The following is a 17,561-nucleotide window of genomic DNA, read 5'->3' on the forward strand; positions in this document are numbered from 1 at the left end:
TATTTCGAATAAATATCTTGCATTTTGATTTTTTAATGATCTGGGGCATTGAGCGGTTATCAGTCCACAGACAAAAAGAGTGGACACACACCCTTGCAGCTCCTTTCCTCAAACTAACAGCTTCCCTAACCAGAACACACGTCATCATTTCAGCCACATACTTTGGGAGCGAAGAAGTCCTTGTTTGCGTTCTGGCTGCTGCTGCCACCTCGGTGCACTGCTCAAAGGACCTGGCCCTGTTTGCTGGGCCGCTGAGGGTCCAGCTAAAGCTCTGCAGCGCCAGAGCTGCCCAGACCCTCCACCGCCGCCTTATCTACACCCAAAAAATGCTTAGATTTATTCAGGGCATGCAGAAAGTTCGTTTACCGTCTGCTTCAGCACCAGGCCCACCTCGCTGAAGGTGTGGGTGTATCCCTGGATCGGGGTGGGCTCTGCGCCTTCGGTGCACATGCACCCCGACCAGTCGTGGACCATTGAAGAGTCCTGTGGCGCGAGGAGACACTGCGTCTCACACTGGGACAGGTGCTCCTCCACCTCCTTTCTGGTCAGTGTCTCGCCTTCTATTTCCCTCTGCAGCTCTATTTTCCTCATTTGCACCAAAAGAATGTACTCCTCAATCGTTCCCATCAGGAAGAGCCGGTGGATGGTCACGGGCCTGGTTTGTCCAAGCCTCCAGACACGCGCCATTGCCTGAAGGTCATTGGCCGGGTTCCAGTCAGAGTCAATGATGATCATCTGGGTGGCCTTGACCAGGGTCAGCCCCTCGCCCCCACACTTAGCCGATAGGATGATGACTTTTTGCCCAGGCTTCTGAAAGTGGGCGAGTGCCTGCTCCCGGTGCTTGACCAGCATTTCTCCGTGGAAAACGACCACGTCGCCCGCTGGGAGGGGCACTTCTTTCCTCTTCGCCATTCCCTGGATCATCCCAAGGGCCTCTTTAATGACCTCAATGTACCTACTGACCATGACCAGGGAGTGTCCGCTCGACAGGATCTCTCTGACCAGGGAGAAGCAGACCTGCCACTTGCTTGGGGACGTGTTAAGAAACACGCGGAGCTTTTGGATGGCGTGAATGCCTGGCTGGTCGTCCAGGGTCGCGTAGTGGGCTATGTACGCCTCAGCCTCTCTGTTTTCCACCAGCCAGACCAGTTCTTGTTTCTGTGGGAGGCTAAGGCTGGTTCTTTCGATTTTTCTTCGGAGAACGGCGTCTTCAGCGATAGCTGCCAGCTCCTTGGGGCCTTTTGCCTTTTCAGCGCGGGCATCAATCAGCCCAAGCAGGTTCTTGTACTCCTGGATGCTGTTCTGGAAGGGCGTTCCTGTCAGAAGAAGCCGCTTGCTTTCAAGCTTTTTAAGGGCGGTGAGTGCCTGGGACGTAGCTGTTCTTAGGCGGTGTGCTTCGTCACAGACCACGAGTGGAAAGTTGTGTTTCTCACACTCTTTGAAAGTTGCTAGTCGCTCGTAGCTCAGAAGAAGAACGTCGTGGCTGCCTCTAAACTTACTGGGGTGCTTCTCAACCCCGTTTAAGACGCGCAGCGTTCCAACCCACTTTTTTATCTCTCGCTCCCAGACGCCCACCAAAGAGCACGGAGAGACAACCAGCACCTGCCCTCCGGCTTTGCAGAAGAGATAAATAACGGCAATTGCTTGGAAGGTTTTGCCAAGACCCATTTCATCTGCAAGCATGGCGCCGTCCGAGGCCCTGAGCCGGTCAAACATGAACTGCACCCCTTCCACCTGGTAGTCCTTGAAGTGCCTAAGAAAGCCCGGCTCAATGTACGCCCGCCTGGTAAAGACCAGCGACCCTTCTGGGGGCGGGGGTACTTGCGCCCTCTTGCCTGCAACTGTCCTGGGCGCTGATGTCTCCCCGGGTCCTTCCGCGGGCAGAGAGACTGGGGGCAGTTCTTTGGTTGCGCAGGTGGTAGCCACATAAAGTGCACCGATGTACACAGATCCGCTCTTGAGGTAAACGCGGTCAACAGCCACGCCTTTCCCTGAAAACAAGGTGAAAGCTCCTCCCGTGCGCCTAAGCACACCTTCCTCTCCCTCAACCTGGCTGCTCTTCCTTCCAAACCAGCACTGCATAGAAAAAACTAGACCATTCTGTTTATTAGGCCTTGGGCAAGGTCAAGGTACGGGCCTTGCTCGGGTTAGAGCGCGGTGCTACTCAAGCAGCTAGATGGATTTGGCAAAGATGACCACGTGGAGGAACGCTCCAACAAAGCCGCCAACAAACTGCCCGACCCAGTAGACCCACACGTTGTACCAAACGCCCGAAAAAAGCACGGGCGGCAGGGTAATGGCCGGGTTGAACACTCCGCCGCTGGATCCTCCGCCAAGCAGGGAGAGGAAGCCCAGGGTAAAGCCTATCGCAATTGGGGCAAACGCCGACCGGTTTGGAGCCTGGGATGTAACCACTCTTAGCTTATCATTATCTTCAACTTCATCAGGAACTTCTATCTTGATCTGGGTGGGGGGGTTGAAGACGTTGATGGCCACGGAAAAGGCTACATAGGTCAGTACCCCCGTCAAAATCATTTCTGTCAGAATGGCATTCCCAATTGTTGCATCAGGAGCAACCGTTGACCTGGTCAGTGCCAAAAGCGACTGTGAGGACCCAGGCTTACAGAGAAGCATGGCTGCAGATGCCAGCATTGCACCAGCGCACTGCATGATGATGTACCCCAGGCCCATCCAAATGGGAAGCTTTCCCAGAAGAATAGCTGCCAGGGTGATTGCTGGGTTAAAGTGGGCAATGGTAACATCCATAAAAGCATAAATGATGGCCACACTTGAAAACGCAATGGTTAGTCCAACGGCCACGTTCTGCGTCGCTAAAGAGTCAGAAATTGCCGTTCCAGTCACTACAGAGTAAACGGCATAGGCAAACAGAGCTGTGCACAAACCTTCAGCCAGGAGTGATCTCCCTATTGTCCAATTGAATGTAAGCGCCATTATTTGTTTATTATTTCTTAATTTATACCCCAATGTTCTGGTTAGTGTTTGGGTGCTAACCTAATCCAGCCTAACGCACCGTACTGTACCTTGCTGTGGCATTGCTGTACTGTACCGTGCTGTACCGTGCTGTGGCATTGCTGTACTGTACCGTGCTGTACCGTGCTGTGGCATTGCTGTACTGTACCGTGCTGTACCGTGCTGTGGCATTGCTGTACTGTACCGTGCTGTACCGTGCTGTGGCATTGCTGTACTGTACCGTGCTGTGGCAAAAGACACAAAGACAGGTCTGGTTTGTTTATTGACGGTCCATATCCAAGGTCCAAGGTCCATGATTAATTAGTTCGAGGTTTCGAGGTTTCGGTGGCCCTAGAATAGAACCAGCCCACTACTGGCCCGATCCATGGCCCGATCCATCGTCTGAGCCATGGTCTGAGCCATCGGGAGCTACCTCGGTAGATACCTGCCAGATTTGCAGAATGTTGTCATCGGCAACACTGGCTATCTCCCACGGCTCATGGGGGTTCCAGGCAATGTCGCAGACGCCGTCGGTGTGGCCTCCGTGGACAAAAAGCAGCTCTGGGGGCCCGTCCTCTCGCTCCTCCTCCGTTTGCTCGGCGCCGATCTTGGAAAGGTCCCAGATATTCACTCTTCGGTCGGTGCTTGACGAGGCCAGCACTGAGGGGAGGTGGGGCGACCACTGCACCTGGGCAACGTTGTTGGTGTGGCTTTGGAGCGTGTGCAGGGGGGCGCTCTCGTTTCTGACGTCCCAGACCCGCACCTGTCCGTCTTTGGAGCCCGTTGCAACCAGGCCGTTGTCCTCCAGGGAAAACTGGGCACAGAGGGTCTCTCCCGTGGCCAGCGCTTTTTTGTCTCCGCTTCTTCGGTCAATAACGACCGTTCCCGTCAGGTCCATTGCCAGTGCAATCATCTCGCCCGTCTGGGAAATGGAAATGTCGTTAATTTCTCCAGCCTGCTTAATGATGCCTGCAGGCGCTGGCCCGGCGCTGGTGTCAAAGACGCAAACGAGGCCGTCGTACCCCGCCGAGAGAAGCTCGCCCTCCTTAGCGGGACTCCAGGCGAGGCCAAAGCCCCCCTTGGTGTGCCCCTCAAAAACCAGGTCCGGTGCTGCCTCTTTGGCAAAGGAAGGGTGCTTGGTGTAATCGTAGATGGCGACTACTGGGGTGTCGTTACGAACGGCAATAATCTTGCTTTGGGTTGGCATGTACCTCGCCCGGTTCACCTCGCTCGTTACCGGTATTTTCTGGGAGATCCGGACCTTTGAGTCTCCAAAGCCGTAGCCTCCGTCCTCCAGGGTCCGAACGCTTGAGTCGCTGACGGTGTCTGGGAGGGTGACGGTGGCAATTTGCAAGAACTCTTCGGCCTGTCCCGAGGTGTGCGTGGACAGGAGGAGTCTTTGGGTGGTGGTTTCTGCCTCTTCGTTGCGCACCGCGTCAGGGAACCACTGAACGGTTAGGGACGGCCACGAGAGAGCGTGTGAAAGAAGCATGTCGTAGAGGTAAGGAACGTTCTTTCGCCACACTTTGAAATCTTCACTAATTCTTATGTTTTCTTCGTCTGAGCACTCTTCCATTGCTGCAATCTGCTTCTGCTCGCTTTTCTCCATGAAATAAATTCCGAATATTCTTCCAGAAAATTCCTTATATAAATCGAGCAAAAATTTATCTGTGCTAATGGACAGGCTAGGATACTACAAAACGCTTAACGTTAGCACGTCCGCCTCACAGAGAGACATCAAAGTAGCCTACAACAAGTTGGCTCGAGAGTACCACGCAGACGCTCCAACCGTCATTGGTGCGCTCAAAGCCTGCAAAACCACCGAAGAGAAAGAAGCTCTTAAAAAGGAAATGAACGAAAAGTTCTCGACGATTACCAACGCATACGACGTCCTTAGCAACGAAGAAAAACGGCGCAAGTACGACACCGGAGAAGACGAGACACAGTTTGGCTTTGACGACAGCATTTTCAGCTCCTTCTTTGGCGGGCAAGGCCACAGCAGGCAAAGACAGTGCCAGCCCCGAGCCGAGCACCTCGAGCTAACCCTGCTTGACGTCATCAACGGAAAACAGGCCAAATACAAGGTCGGAAAACGAGCTACCTGCAAAAAGTGCGAAGGCTCAGGGTACCCCTCCAGGAAAGAGTGCTCCAAGTGCCAGGGCGCCGGCGTCTACGCCGAGCTAATCAACATGGGCGGCATGCGCCTCCAAAGAGAGGTCTCCTGCAGCCCCTGCCGAGGAAACGGCTACACCGCCACCGGACCGGCCTGCTCCGAGTGCGCGGGCAAAGGATCGTCCACCATCCACAACATCGTTGAAGTCAGCGTCCCCAAAGGCGCCTGCGACGGCGACCAGCTCCGTTTTGAAGGGTACGGCGACGAAGCCCCAGGCATGGTCACCGGAGACTTTGTCTTCGTGGTCAAGGTGAAAAAAGACCCCAACTTTATCAGACTAACCAACGAGCACCTCTGCACCGTTATCAAAGTCCCCCTCGCAGACCTTGTCGCTCTCAAGCCGCTAACCATCAAGACAGTCGACCAAAGAGTGATTTCCGTCGGCATGCCCGAACTGACCAACATTGACCTGGGGGAGGAGCTACTAAGGGTCCCAAGCGAAGGCCTTCCCACCAAGAAGGGGTACACCGGAGACCTTTTCATTCGAATTATTCCCGTCTTCCCCGGGGCAAGCAAAATAGCAGCCTTTGCCGAGGAAGTGGGCAAGTTTACACCAGCCGCCCACCCAGAGGCCCTTCCCTCAAAGTTTGTCAAGAAAAAGAAGATCCAGGAGTTTGCCAGCCAGGGAGAAAGCGACGGCTCCCACGCCCACTCCCACCAGCAGTCCCAGACTCAGTGCAGCAGTATGTAGACCCGGAGCCGACCCGTAGACCCGTAGATCCGTGCTCTATTTAAATAAATTTATTTACTGCCCCTGGTAGGTGGAAGCTTTCGAAAAGGGTTCGCCCTTAGGAAGGTCTGAGAGTAGCAAGCGCCGGGTCGAGATGACTGGGGAGGAAACTCCTATGGCGGCAGCTGACCAGAAAGAAGTGTTTCATCCCGCACAGCGGTTGAGATGGCTGTTGCTAGCTGGATAGTTAAATTCGAAAGGTGGGTCTAGGAGAACGCCCATAACCCAATTCAGACTACTCTCCACATGCCCTTTTTTATTTAAACTTTTATTTTATTGGCCCCGAGAGATGGACACTGGCTACGCGCTCTTCCCAGACGACACACTTCCCTCTGTTAACGACTTTAAGCTATCTTTTTCTCTAGGCGTTAGCCAGGTTCCTACCACAACCACAGATGCAGTTACGTCAGATCTTCTTGTTCTTGCTCGCTCAGTGGTTGAAACGGCAACAGAAGGGGTTTTATTTGGCGAGTTAGTTGCTGAGCCTGCACCCGCCGGACCGCTCGCCCAGGCAGAGCCTTCAGGCCCCGAGCGCTGCGGGGAGGTTGACTTTGAGGTGCCGCTTATGGGAGCTGGGGAGTATGAGCTCATAACCTTTGAGGCGCTGCCTGAAGAGGTGGGGCGCATTGTCCGGGCAGGCGAGAACGCCTACGAAATGACCAGTGGAGAGAAGAAGGTTCGGCTAGTTCGGGCGTCTGTTGATGGGAGCAGGTACGTCGTGCTAGCCTCTGGCCAAAAGGCGTACAGCGTCAGCGGTGCCTGCTCAGTAAGAAAAGTTAAAGAGGCCAGGCCGTCCTCCCTCTAGCCCCCCACCTGCGAGGAGAAGACTTCTATGTGTGCCCCGTCCTTCAGGTCCAGGGCATCCGGGGTGTCCTCTGCCGTGATGGTTCTTCCATTGTAAATAAAGCGGAGCTTGTTGACTGAGCCTGCGCCATAGACTCTTTTGGCGTATTCTGAGAAGACCTTGCCCATTGAAGTATGTTTCTTTAACTTAAAAGACCAGGTACTTCCCATTTGATCGTCAACTTTAATTTGGACGTGTGTTTGGGGCGCTGTCTCCTCTTGGTGAGTGATCTCTTGTTCTGTGTCCATTTTTCACTTTTTGCTTATTTTTTGCTTATTTTTTACCCATGTCCGTATAGTTATGTTTAATGATGAAGAGCTTTACTCGGCCGACGTGGGCAATAGTCATAGTTACTCTGAGAACATTGTTTTTTAATATCCTGTCCCGTTACCCCGAGACACCCCCAGGCCCCGCCCACGCCCGAACACACTGACCTACTAAACATTTATTTCGTCCCGAACTGTCCCCTGAACTGTGCCACGGTGTACTGCATGCTGTGTTCGGGCTAGGTGTCCTGCGCTGTACCCGGGCTAGCTTTTAGAGGTGTTCTTACTAAAGATGCAGGAAATGGCCTTTTTGACGATTTTTAGGAGCCTGCTTTCTTTCTTGTAGGGAGCTGCCTCTGGGGGGGAGACGGTCTTTTGCATTTTTTGGAGTACATGGACCAGTGCTGCTTCGGTCAGTTCAATGCTGTGCCCAAAAATAAGCAAAAGTGTGCGCTCGTGTTCATTAACGGTTATTCTGTCCATCATAAGGATATTGGACCACGTTCGGTTGACATACGACCTGTCCACCAAGTACTTGGACGAGAGAATCAGGGACATGGAAAACAGCACCGACGCATTCTCACAGAGACGAAGACAGTTATCGATCTGTTTCTGGATGCCTTCCCTTCGGATAACGTGGGCCTCCATCTCTTCCTGGAGCCTGGAAATGTATCCACTTGCCTTCTCACGGGCAGCCACAGCCAGGTAAAAGGCTCCCAGAACAACGGGTGTCGATAGATTGGCGCGTTTGATAGTGAAGGAAATCTGTGCTGAGGCTCTGTCTCCTGTTTCCAGCGAGTATAGCTTTCCGATGGTTGAGCAGAGCACGTCGTTCGGCGCCAGAGCGTCCTTCTCTTCAAAGTTCATCCGATCCCTCAGAGGCCTCCTTAAGAATGGGCCGACAAATTCTATTGGTTATTGGCGGACCACAGACTTTGCTTTGCCGATCAGAGGGTTAATTCGGGGGTTACTGCGTAGCCTTAAACCTTCTTGTAGTCCATGCGACCCTCAAGCTTTTTCTGCTCGGCAATCTTACGAACGCTTCGGATCAGGTCGTCCTGGGTGATAAAGTCTCTTTCCTCGCGGATAGCCAGCATTCCAGCCTCGCTGCAGACGTTTCTTAGGTCTGCTCCGTTAAAGCCGTGGGACATTTTAACCAGGGAGTCGTAGTCTAGCTCGCCCCGCTTTTCCATCTTGTCTGAGTGTATCTTAAGAATCTCCAAACGCCCCTGGCTGGTTGGGAGGGGTATTTCTATCTTTCGGTCGAGTCTTCCCGGTCTAAGGAGGGCGGGGTCAAGAATGTCTGGCCGGTTGGTTGCCATAATCACTTTGACCCGCCCAAGGTCTTCAAAACCGTCCATTTGGTTCAAAAGCTCCATTAGGGTTCTTTGCACCTCCCTATCTGAGGATGTGCTGTCAGAGGATCTTTTTCCGCCAATGGCATCTATTTCGTCCATGAAGATAACACAGGGCTGGTGTGTTTTGGCATAGGCAAACATTTCCCGAATCATTCGGCTGCTCTCTCCAATGTATTTCTCAATAATCGCTGAGCTGACCACTTTTAGAAAGTTTGAGTCGAGTGTTGCAGCCACTGCTCGGGCCAGAAGCGTTTTGCCCGTTCCTGGGGGGCCGTAGAGAAGCACGCCCTTTGGTGGCATTACTCCCACACGCTGGAACATTTCGGGGTTCTTGATGGGCAGTTCAATTACTTCGCGTATTTCTCTGATTTGCTCTGAGAGTCCTCCAATCTTATCAAAAGAGACATCCCCAGGCTTTTCTATGGACATGGAGTAGACAAGAGGATCAACCTCGCGGGGTAGGTACCTCATAATGGTGAGGGTGGTTATGTCTAAAGCTACCCGGGCGCCTAGGACGAGCAGGTCTCTTGGGATGGTTTTTCTGGCGCCTACAATGTACCTGGGGCCCTGTGACGTTTTAACAATGAACCTTTCATCGTCTAACTGTTTCAGCACCTCTCCAACCATTTGACCAACACTCTGGAGGGCGTCTATATCCTGCTCTGTCTTTAAATACTCGTCCTCCTGAGTTTTTAGTGCCTCTCTCATCTTTTTCATCAAATCCAGGGACTCTCCGTGTCTGGCAATGGCATCGTGGTAGTTTAGTAGCACCTCTTTCTTCTCGTGGTCCATATGCAATAAAATAACAAAAGAAACTAAACTATAAATAAAGGTCTCACACCCCAAGCATCCCGAACACTCGACCACAGATATAAAGTTTAATGACAGAGGTGATAGCCCTTGCTGCGCCAGAAACACCTTCCATACCGTGCTTTGGCCTGGTCTGGGGCCGGGCGGGAGTACCCGAAGAAAAAAGAGTGGTCCTACCGAGGATCGAACTCGGGTTACGGGATTCAAAGTCCCGGGTGCTACCGCTACACCATAGGACCCTAATTGCAAACTGCCCTAGTACTGGGTCTGGGGTTTGGGGGCTTACGGTGCCATGGGTCTGGGGTCTTACGGTATGGGCTTACGGTATGGGCATGGGGCTGGGCGGTGCTAGGCCTGTGGGGTGTGAAGATGGCTCCAGACCTTGGCCAGGTACTCTTCACTCTGCCGTTCGATTAAAAAAACTGTTTTCGGGTGTAGACACCTGGGAACGCGGTTGCCTGGTGCTGAAATAAACATGCTAAAAACCGTTATAAATCGAGCAATTCTTAGGGCGCTGGTTTTGTTGTTCTTTTGGCTGTTTATTATGAGCACCTCTTCAAGGTATGCCATTGCTTCTGTGTCGTGGGAAAGTGTTCGGGTTAGTTCGGGTTCCTGCATGTCGTGGAAGTAGGCTATGTATTCTGGCACCTGATCTGCTGTTGCAAGAAGCTCTGCAACGCTTTCAAGCATTCCTTCGATGTGGGGCGGCGGTGTTATCAGGTAGATTGTTGTGCTTTCGGGTTCGGGTGTGGTCTGCTCACACGCTCTGTGTTCCGGCTTGGGCGGTGTTGCCAAACAAGTAACTGACTCTTTTTCAACGACTCTTTCTCGGAGGAGCTTCTGGGCCTTTGTCAGATCGGCGGCTTCTTTCCCGGTTAGCTCTCTCTGCCTACTGGCCTCCGTCAACTGCCCAATCTGGGACCTAAGGTGCTCTCTGAGCATGTCTCTCTTTTCCTTCCTCCACCGGTGGAGAGTGCCCTTCTCAATGTTTGGGTGGCTGTCTTCTGAGCAGTCACTGAGGATGGTGTCCATTTGGTAGTAGTTTAGTTGGCTAAAGTCCATAAGTCGTCTGCAAAAAATAAAAATATGAAATACACGCCTCCCTTCCTGTCAGTGCACTTGTCTGAAGGCGTTCAAACAGCAAACAAGAACATCTACAGCTACTTTATGAAGAACGACTCATCTTACTATGTCCCACAGTCAGAAAGGTATGCTAACTATCGAGCACACCTCGATACCACCTACCTCGTGGTGGTTACGCAGTACACTAGTGCTACTGAGGACTTTTGCTACAAAAACAATGAGGAGAGTGTTCGCATGCACTGTCTCATTGGAAAGACACCGGCGCTGCTTCAAGAAAAAGAAGTGTCTCTGTCTCGCCTGATCGAAAGCATACACGAGGTGGAAAAGACCTTGCCAAGCCAGCAAAAGCTTAAGCCTGGGGAGACCTTCATTGGCCTGGTCTTCCCTGATGGCCTGAACCGGGTCAGTGTAATGAACATGGTTGATAGTGTTGTCACCCACGGAGGCTTCAAGGGTGTTATGGTTGTTCCAATGTCTTTAGCTGTTAGCTTGGGCCTGGGCATCTCTAACTCCGTGGTTGTGAGCAACCTTGAGAATGCTTCTGTGTTTTGCGTTGAGGACAACTGTCTTCTTCCAGAGGGGTACATTGAGGGCATGGCCTGTGCCAAGTCTCTCTATGGAGAAGACATTGTCGATGATTTTTTGAAGCGGGAAGAAGTTATAAAGACTGCTGCCACCGACTGCGTCTGCCATTTGTGTAACGGCTCGTTTGAGCTGGGAGAGTTTAGCATCCACTTTAAAACCAGGCACAACATAGATGTTTATGCCGAGCAAAAACAAAGCGATGAGCTTCTTAGGCAGTGTGCCATCAAAGCAGTGGAGGAAGAGTCTTCCGCCTCCCCAGACCCTGAACTATCCCTCCCCGAACAAGTTGCCAGGGTATTAGCCAGTGTATCACCACAGGAGCGGATGAAAAAGGTTAGCTCAGCACTTATCTATATAACCCGAACCCGAACACTAACCGCCGCGCACACAGACGATGGCACCACCCAGGACACCACCCTGAGCACCAACCCCGAGCTGGATGAAGCAGGGGCTGTAAAGGAGGTGGGCGAGGAGAAGAACAGCCTTGAGTACCAAGAGGCCACCTGCCTCCTAGACGAGCCAGCAACAGGCCCAAGCACTGGCCCAGAGACTGCATACATTCACCTAACAGAAGATGAGCGAAATAGAACGGCCTGGAGAGGGGTTTATGCCCTGTCCAACATAGAGCCAGGAAGGGAGCTCTGGCTCACAGATAAGGAGTGGAAGAGCGTTGGATTGCGGGTGCTTAAAGAGAAGGTTCTTTTTCCTCTCTAAAGCTCAAAGACTTCTCAACCGACTGCCACCGCTCTTCTTTTTCATGGTGCTACTTCTACGTTCAACAAATCTGTCTATTTTATATTTCGGTAACCTTATTTAATTAATAAACGGTATGGTTTTGGGTTGGGTCCGGTTGGGTCCACTGCACAACCCCAGGCCCATCTAAAGATCCGAGCATTGTGTTAGGGATAGAGATAGGGATAGATACTCAATAACACTATTTATGAGTTTTAAAGCACCAAAGAGATGGACCTTCAGCGCAATAACGAGCAAAACCCGAAAACCCGAAAACCCGAAAACTTCTGGAGGAGTGCCGGGTGTCCATGATTAAGCTTGAGGAGTTTGAACAGCGACCATGCAAAGCTTGTGGCCGACCCCATTGGACAAAACGAGCAAGAATACCAAGAGTTTGCCAGGTTAAGGACTGAGTGTCTAAGCCTTGTGTCTCAATTAGAAGATATGTACCAAGAGCTATATGTTGTACCTACATCCCGAACACAAGCCTTTATCCGGGTGTAGCACACTCTTTCCGCCCATGGTTCCTGGTCTAACTAGTGAGAACTAACCCGAGCACCCACCACAAGCCAACGCAAACGACCCAAACCATTAGCATGGTTGAGACTGAAAACCTGGTAGGCCATGCATGCACGCAACTAGACCTAGACAGTCTTGGTCTGTCTTGCCAGGTACAAGGGCTGGTTGTAGCCAGTGTTTGGGCCAGATTGGTTCGGGCTATTTTCCTGTTACTGTTTTTTTGCAAAAAAAATCGTTACTGATCTCCGTAACTCGAACTAACTTAAATCTATAAAAATTTTTCGGTTTTTTATTTAAGATGCCAAACACAACACAAAATGGTGATGAGCCATTAAATGAGCTAGATATGACACACGCCCCGCCAACCAGACTAACCCTGAATGAATCACCGCCCCCGGCTTACATAGAGCCTAACTATGCCTCCAACTACGTAAACATACCCCCAGCCGTTCGGATGCTTGGGCTAATAACCCTCGCTGTACAGGGGGTGGGTATTCTAACCAAAATGGAGCCAGGGTCGGTGTATGGGTGGTGCGCCACCCTTTTGATGGCCATTACCACGTACACATCCCTGGTTGGATGGGTGTTGTCTGTCTACTGTATCGGATATAACAAGATAAACACTCTTTTCCAGGCCAGAGCCATAGACGGCGTTGAGGAAGGTGTGCATGCCTTGTTTAAGAGCGTGTTTATCGAGGTGGGCAAGTCTCTCGTGGTGGTGGGGCTGTTTAGTGTATTTATTGTGTTTTCACCTTCAGTGCTAAAACTGGTGGGTTTAATGGCAATTTACTCACTAAACTGTGCTGTCTGTATAGTAGACTCCCAGCCCGAGCAAATAGCTTTAGACAAACCAAATGGTTATTCTATTTTTGTTGATAGAGCCTCATTAACTAACAGGATTTACATCTGTCTTTGTGCCTTATCACTCATAGGAACCATCATTTTCTTTGTCGAATCGTTGTTAGTGTTTAACGTTCCCACACACCCATACAAGGCCTTAGAGGCGCTATTCCACTTTATATAACATTCCCAACTGTCTCCCAGCATTTCTAATTGCGAGTGAAATACATCCCGAACAGAACACCACGCGGACTGTGAGAACAAGACATCCTACGACCCGAACTAATCCGATGTAATAAACAACACTTTAGCAATGTCCAAGGACTATCACTGGGCGGATGCTGGCTGGGGTATCTTACGACACCTTTCCTAGGACACGGCACCAACTATACCCGAAAACCCGAAAACAAAGCCAGTTTATTCCAATTATGAGGCTAGACCCTAGCCAAAGGGTAGATTATGCCACCACGGCTATTGGTGCAAAAACATGCTTGACATAGGGGATGGTATCACACACCGTGAAGAGGACTAACCCAAGAATAAGCCAGATGGCCCCACACATCACCAAATAGGCAATCAACACGTCATTATCAAGGCCAAGGTTGGACTTATAGCGAGTTATAAGGGGGGTCAGACTTTCCACAAGCCATAGACTCATAATACCAACGAACAAGACTGCAACGTGCGCCCACCCGAGTATGTATTCGATTGTCAACAAGGGCGCCGCAATGCGTATAGGCAGGTGTCTTAACATCGCTGTTTGAAGTGCAGGTAGGGCAAACAGACCAACAAGGGTGCATGCGATGGCAATGGTTAACCTGAGGAAGCTGCCCATACGGGAAGCCTGATTTCTTTGGGGTGTGTCTGGGCTATGTTTAACAGCCGTGTGATAGAAAACACTACCACAAATGGTAAAGACTGCTTCTATGCCAAATAAAGAGCCCGGAAGTATAACTAACCAGTAGACATAGCTGTTGTGTTTGGAAATGGTAAGAGATGGGTGGGTAATAGCCATCCAAAGAGGCCTGACTAGAATGGCAGCGAAGAAGCACAGAGGCATCAACAAAGCAGCCATCCGAACAATCTTTAGGGGTTCACTGGCGTTGGTTTTGTTAACCGGGAGAGGCCTTTGAGCCTCGGGGTGTGGTACTTCAACAACGGTCTCGGCAGGTGGTGCATCAGCAGCGGGGCCAGTATTCTCTTCTGGGGCTGTTGTGGCTAGAGTGTGTTCGGGTGCATTTTCTGTTCCCAAATCACTATTTGATCTCTCGTGTTCTTCGTTCATCATTTTTGTGTTAAAAATTTTTAAATATTTATAGTTTCCTAAAACAGTAATTTTAACAACGGGTTAGTTCGGGTTAGTGTTCGGGGTTGTCTCAGAACAGCACTACCGAACGCATTGGAATGGCGAAGTGCCCTCCAGATGAAAATAAGCACCTCAACACACTGGCAAGCGCCAGAATAACCACTGCCTGTGCCAGTAGGTTCGGGTACGTGGTACACGTTCTACCCTCAAAGTATCTCTCTGAGATATGGGGCCATATCACCAGTAAAAAGACGTTGGCAAGATACCCTGCCCCTAGAAGCCAAACGATTAGGTGGCTATAAGTTGATATTATCACCATGTACCCGATCAAAAACCCGAGCACCCCGAACAGTAAGACTGTGCCGGGAACTATATACCCGGACGTGTTCTTTGGGCTTTTGTTGGTGCTCGGGCTGGTAGCGTGCGCATGGACCATGCTTTTATAGAGTTTAGCCCCATCTACCACGGTGATGCCTAGGTGCCCAAGCATCAGAGAAAGCACTGCACAGGCATAAAAACCGCTCTGATAGATGCCGCCCAGTGTCAAGAACTGGCTAGTGATAAGACTTTGGGTGTAAGTTACCACAGCAGCTAGGCTGAGACACTCTAGAAACGCAAATAGCGGCACTGGCTGTGGTGGCTGGTAAGAGGCCTCGGCCCCCATGCAATCCCTGTACATTCTTTCTGCCTGTTTCACACCGCACATGTACATGTTGATATCTATCTCAAGATCGGATGTTTTCTGGTAAATGTCCTTATTAATCCGGAGTATCTCTGTTTTATCCACGGGGCCCATGGTGGCAAGTATCGCTTCACTATTCATTTTATCCCGAACTAACCCGAACACTAACCCGAAAACCTGAATATTTTGTAAAAAGAGCTTGCTTTTGCTCAGCATTGCCTCTAGCTGCACGACCAGTGGCTGTATGTCAACTAGAACCTTTAGTACGCCCGACCCTAGCCCTTTCTGCCTATCAAGAACCTTCCACAACCTGTCTCTGTGCTTTTTTCGTACCTGGGAAAGGCTGTTTTCTATCTGGGCCATCCTAGGCCACCCGTCTTCTAAGGCTTCGACTGCACTTCTAGCGTTTGCCCTGTACTCCATAATCTGTGTTTCCAGCCTTTCAGTACTCCATTTCAATTCTGCTACTGCCTGTTCCAGAGATATAGATAGGTTGCAAAAGGAAGCGGGAAGAGGTGTTTGGACCAGTGTGTCTAAATTCTCAGTGTCTGAATCATCCAGTAGCAAACTCTGGTCCTCATCAAGTGAGAAGCACACATTCTCTACACCATTCCTCTCACTTTTGGATTTTCGGTGGTCATGTGAGTAGTATGCTTTCAGAGCCTCGTTGCTTGGAAGGCTCTTGGGTGCTTGTACATCCACAGACCCAAAGTCCGCCACCCATTCTCCAACGCTGCCCCTTGTTTCTTTGCAACCAACAAACTCACCAAATGCGGCACTTTCTTCTCCCCAGTCTGTTTCCACAGCGTGCTTTGGCACGCATTCCTCGCCCTGATCTTTTATTCCACCCATTCCATCCATATCAGGTGTGTTTGTGAATGTCATTGTTTTCTCGTTCCCTATATACATTCTCTCTTTTTTTATGGGTTAGGTTAGGTTGGGTTGGGTTAGGGTTAGGGTTCATACCCCAGCACGGCCCAAGGACTACCCACAGTACGGTACGGTACAACCCACGACCCAAGGACTACCCACAGCCCACAGTACGGCACGGTACAACCCACGACCCACAGTACGGTACGATACAACCCACGACCCAAGGACTGGGACTGGGACTGGGAGGTATTATAAAAATGAATAGTTTGTCTTTTATTTTTTATGGACAAGAAGTACAATGGTCTGGTCTTCTCAAAAGAAGCCGTACACACTCCGAGGAACCAAGAAGAAAAAGAGATCTTTGACATACTCAACAGAAAGATACACGACAATGAGTTGGAAGATGACTTTTTTGACCTTGCAAATGGCCAAGCTGATGAGAGAGACTTACTAGACAGTGAGAGTGACATAGAGGAGGTAGATGATGCAGAGTACTACACCCACACCCACACCCCTTCCACCGAACACACTTCCACCACCAGCACTGCCCCATCACTAGATAAGAACAGCTTTTCAGCGCTTATTAACGAAATGAACAGTTGTTCGGGGAGGGAGTTTTCAATGTTTAACTCGTTCTTTGAGAAAAAGAAAAGCAAGCCACAGAAGAAGAAATCAGCTACTGGAAGAAACATTGACCAGTGCAACTCAATCCTAAACAGACTTGGAGCTCTTTACCAGCCAATAGAGGAAAAGCCCAAGGAAAAAAAGCCAAAAACACACAAAGTACCTGAAACTTGTGGAAACTGGGAGGATAATGAAGAAGAATGCATGTACCAGCCCCGCATTATATAGAATAAATCGGTCATTGGGGCACAAAGGGCGGTTTGGTCTGTGGGCATGTCCTGTGGCTGACAGGGACCTAGAGGATGGTGTTTGGGTCCCAGCATGTTCTGTGGCTGACTGGAAACTCGTCCAGGGCCTGTTCGTCCTCTGGGGAGAGATCAACTGAAAGTGCTGAAAAGTTTTCTTCAATACGCGACGGAGTGATGCTTTTGGGAATAACACAAAAATTTTTGTTGATCGCCCATTTAAGAACCCGGGCTGAAATGCTTCCCTGGTTTTTCAGGTTTTTAAGCACCGGGTACCTCTGCACCCACTCCTCGCTCAGAAGCAGTCCCCGGCCCAGGGTTGAGTAGGACTGGACCACCACCCCATTTGCCTGGCAGAAGTCGGCTGTCTCCCTGGGGAAGCAGATGGGTGACAGCTCAATTTGGTTCACTTGCGGCTTTTCTTCAAACTCTTCAAATAAGCCAGTTAGATGGCCCACCATAAAATTGCTCACCCCAACGTTCCGTACCGCCCCCTCTTTTTGGAGCTCCAGAAGCGCGCGGTAGCTCCCGTGCCTCAGGCTCTTGTGCTCGCGGCTCTGCAGGTCCAGGCCCTTGGCACCCGGCCAGTGAATCAGCACCAGGTCCAAATACTCCACCCCCATGGTTTCCAGGCTTTCTCTAACTGAAGCCTTGGCTCTTTCGTACCCCTGGTTGCTGGTGGCCACCTTAGTCGTTATAAACACGCTCTTGCGGTCGATGCCTGTCGCTTTGATCCCCTCGGATACTTCTTTCTGGTTTTTATAGACCTGCGCGGTGTCATAGAGGCGGTACCCGCTATTCATGGCCGTGCGAATGGCCTGGCTTACTTCATCCTTGGGCATCTCGTACGTGCCCAGGCCAAGGACGCTCATGGTGTCTCCGGTGCTTAGGGGAAGGGTCTTCATATAAATAGAAGCGCAG

The 17,561-nt window shown here is 50.8% G+C and overlaps 16 protein-coding genes across 16 annotated transcripts; 6 read left to right on the forward strand and 10 right to left on the reverse strand.

Moving 5' to 3' along the window:
• Positions 1 to 35: 35 nt before the first annotated feature.
• NEDG_00045 (uncharacterized protein) lies at positions 36 to 398 on the forward strand (the record flags this gene model as incomplete). Its single annotated transcript, XM_067687463.1, has 1 exon — positions 36 to 398. One exon carries the CDS (start codon positions 36 to 38, stop codon positions 396 to 398), a length of 363 nt encoding a protein of 120 aa, XP_067545171.1.
• Positions 337 to 2,082, reverse strand: NEDG_00046 (DNA repair and recombination protein RAD54B; the record flags this gene model as incomplete). Its single annotated transcript, XM_067687464.1, has 1 exon — positions 337 to 2,082. The coding sequence occupies one exon, from the start codon at positions 2,080 to 2,082 to the stop codon at positions 337 to 339; it is 1,746 nt and encodes a 581-aa protein (XP_067545172.1).
• A 90-nt stretch (positions 2,083 to 2,172) lies between these two features.
• Positions 2,173 to 2,952, reverse strand: NEDG_00047 (uncharacterized protein; the record flags this gene model as incomplete). Its single annotated transcript, XM_067687465.1, has 1 exon — positions 2,173 to 2,952. The coding sequence occupies one exon, from the start codon at positions 2,950 to 2,952 to the stop codon at positions 2,173 to 2,175; it is 780 nt and encodes a 259-aa protein (XP_067545173.1).
• Positions 2,953 to 3,340: 388 nt separating this feature from the next.
• Positions 3,341 to 4,579, reverse strand: NEDG_00048 (histone-binding protein RBBP4; the record flags this gene model as incomplete). The annotated part of the gene is made up of 1 exon (XM_067687466.1): positions 3,341 to 4,579. One exon carries the CDS (start codon positions 4,577 to 4,579, stop codon positions 3,341 to 3,343), a length of 1,239 nt encoding a protein of 412 aa, XP_067545174.1.
• A 67-nt stretch (positions 4,580 to 4,646) lies between these two features.
• NEDG_00049 (uncharacterized protein) lies at positions 4,647 to 5,834 on the forward strand (the record flags this gene model as incomplete). The annotated part of the gene is made up of 1 exon (XM_067687467.1): positions 4,647 to 5,834. The coding sequence occupies one exon, from the start codon at positions 4,647 to 4,649 to the stop codon at positions 5,832 to 5,834; it is 1,188 nt and encodes a 395-aa protein (XP_067545175.1).
• A 328-nt stretch (positions 5,835 to 6,162) lies between these two features.
• Positions 6,163 to 6,678, forward strand: NEDG_00050 (uncharacterized protein; the record flags this gene model as incomplete). The annotated part of the gene is made up of 1 exon (XM_067687468.1): positions 6,163 to 6,678. The coding sequence occupies one exon, from the start codon at positions 6,163 to 6,165 to the stop codon at positions 6,676 to 6,678; it is 516 nt and encodes a 171-aa protein (XP_067545176.1).
• On the reverse strand, positions 6,675 to 6,965 carry NEDG_00051 (small ubiquitin-related modifier; the record flags this gene model as incomplete). Its single annotated transcript, XM_067687469.1, has 1 exon — positions 6,675 to 6,965. One exon carries the CDS (start codon positions 6,963 to 6,965, stop codon positions 6,675 to 6,677), a length of 291 nt encoding a protein of 96 aa, XP_067545177.1.
• A 282-nt stretch (positions 6,966 to 7,247) lies between these two features.
• Positions 7,248 to 7,850, reverse strand: NEDG_00052 (uncharacterized protein; the record flags this gene model as incomplete). Its single annotated transcript, XM_067687470.1, has 1 exon — positions 7,248 to 7,850. One exon carries the CDS (start codon positions 7,848 to 7,850, stop codon positions 7,248 to 7,250), a length of 603 nt encoding a protein of 200 aa, XP_067545178.1.
• A 113-nt stretch (positions 7,851 to 7,963) lies between these two features.
• On the reverse strand, positions 7,964 to 9,133 carry NEDG_00053 (26S proteasome regulatory subunit T4; the record flags this gene model as incomplete). Its single annotated transcript, XM_067687471.1, has 1 exon — positions 7,964 to 9,133. The coding sequence occupies one exon, from the start codon at positions 9,131 to 9,133 to the stop codon at positions 7,964 to 7,966; it is 1,170 nt and encodes a 389-aa protein (XP_067545179.1).
• A 366-nt stretch (positions 9,134 to 9,499) lies between these two features.
• Positions 9,500 to 10,213, reverse strand: NEDG_00054 (uncharacterized protein; the record flags this gene model as incomplete). The annotated part of the gene is made up of 1 exon (XM_067687472.1): positions 9,500 to 10,213. One exon carries the CDS (start codon positions 10,211 to 10,213, stop codon positions 9,500 to 9,502), a length of 714 nt encoding a protein of 237 aa, XP_067545180.1.
• Positions 10,214 to 10,237: 24 nt separating this feature from the next.
• Positions 10,238 to 11,533, forward strand: NEDG_00055 (uncharacterized protein; the record flags this gene model as incomplete). Its single annotated transcript, XM_067687473.1, has 1 exon — positions 10,238 to 11,533. One exon carries the CDS (start codon positions 10,238 to 10,240, stop codon positions 11,531 to 11,533), a length of 1,296 nt encoding a protein of 431 aa, XP_067545181.1.
• Positions 11,534 to 12,368: 835 nt separating this feature from the next.
• NEDG_00056 (uncharacterized protein) lies at positions 12,369 to 13,094 on the forward strand (the record flags this gene model as incomplete). Its single annotated transcript, XM_067687474.1, has 1 exon — positions 12,369 to 13,094. One exon carries the CDS (start codon positions 12,369 to 12,371, stop codon positions 13,092 to 13,094), a length of 726 nt encoding a protein of 241 aa, XP_067545182.1.
• A 273-nt stretch (positions 13,095 to 13,367) lies between these two features.
• NEDG_00057 (uncharacterized protein) lies at positions 13,368 to 14,198 on the reverse strand (the record flags this gene model as incomplete). Its single annotated transcript, XM_067687475.1, has 1 exon — positions 13,368 to 14,198. The coding sequence occupies one exon, from the start codon at positions 14,196 to 14,198 to the stop codon at positions 13,368 to 13,370; it is 831 nt and encodes a 276-aa protein (XP_067545183.1).
• An 88-nt stretch (positions 14,199 to 14,286) lies between these two features.
• Positions 14,287 to 15,807, reverse strand: NEDG_00058 (uncharacterized protein; the record flags this gene model as incomplete). Its single annotated transcript, XM_067687476.1, has 1 exon — positions 14,287 to 15,807. The coding sequence occupies one exon, from the start codon at positions 15,805 to 15,807 to the stop codon at positions 14,287 to 14,289; it is 1,521 nt and encodes a 506-aa protein (XP_067545184.1).
• A 246-nt stretch (positions 15,808 to 16,053) lies between these two features.
• On the forward strand, positions 16,054 to 16,623 carry NEDG_00059 (uncharacterized protein; the record flags this gene model as incomplete). The annotated part of the gene is made up of 1 exon (XM_067687477.1): positions 16,054 to 16,623. One exon carries the CDS (start codon positions 16,054 to 16,056, stop codon positions 16,621 to 16,623), a length of 570 nt encoding a protein of 189 aa, XP_067545185.1.
• A 67-nt stretch (positions 16,624 to 16,690) lies between these two features.
• Positions 16,691 to 17,545, reverse strand: NEDG_00060 (uncharacterized protein; the record flags this gene model as incomplete). The annotated part of the gene is made up of 1 exon (XM_067687478.1): positions 16,691 to 17,545. The coding sequence occupies one exon, from the start codon at positions 17,543 to 17,545 to the stop codon at positions 16,691 to 16,693; it is 855 nt and encodes a 284-aa protein (XP_067545186.1).
• Between the last annotated feature and the right edge of the window lie 16 nt (positions 17,546 to 17,561).

Source organism: Nematocida displodere, assembly GCF_001642395.1.
Source record: "Nematocida displodere strain JUm2807 chromosome Unknown 1, whole genome shotgun sequence".
In the NCBI taxonomy this organism is placed as follows: Eukaryota; Fungi; Microsporidia; genus Nematocida; species Nematocida displodere.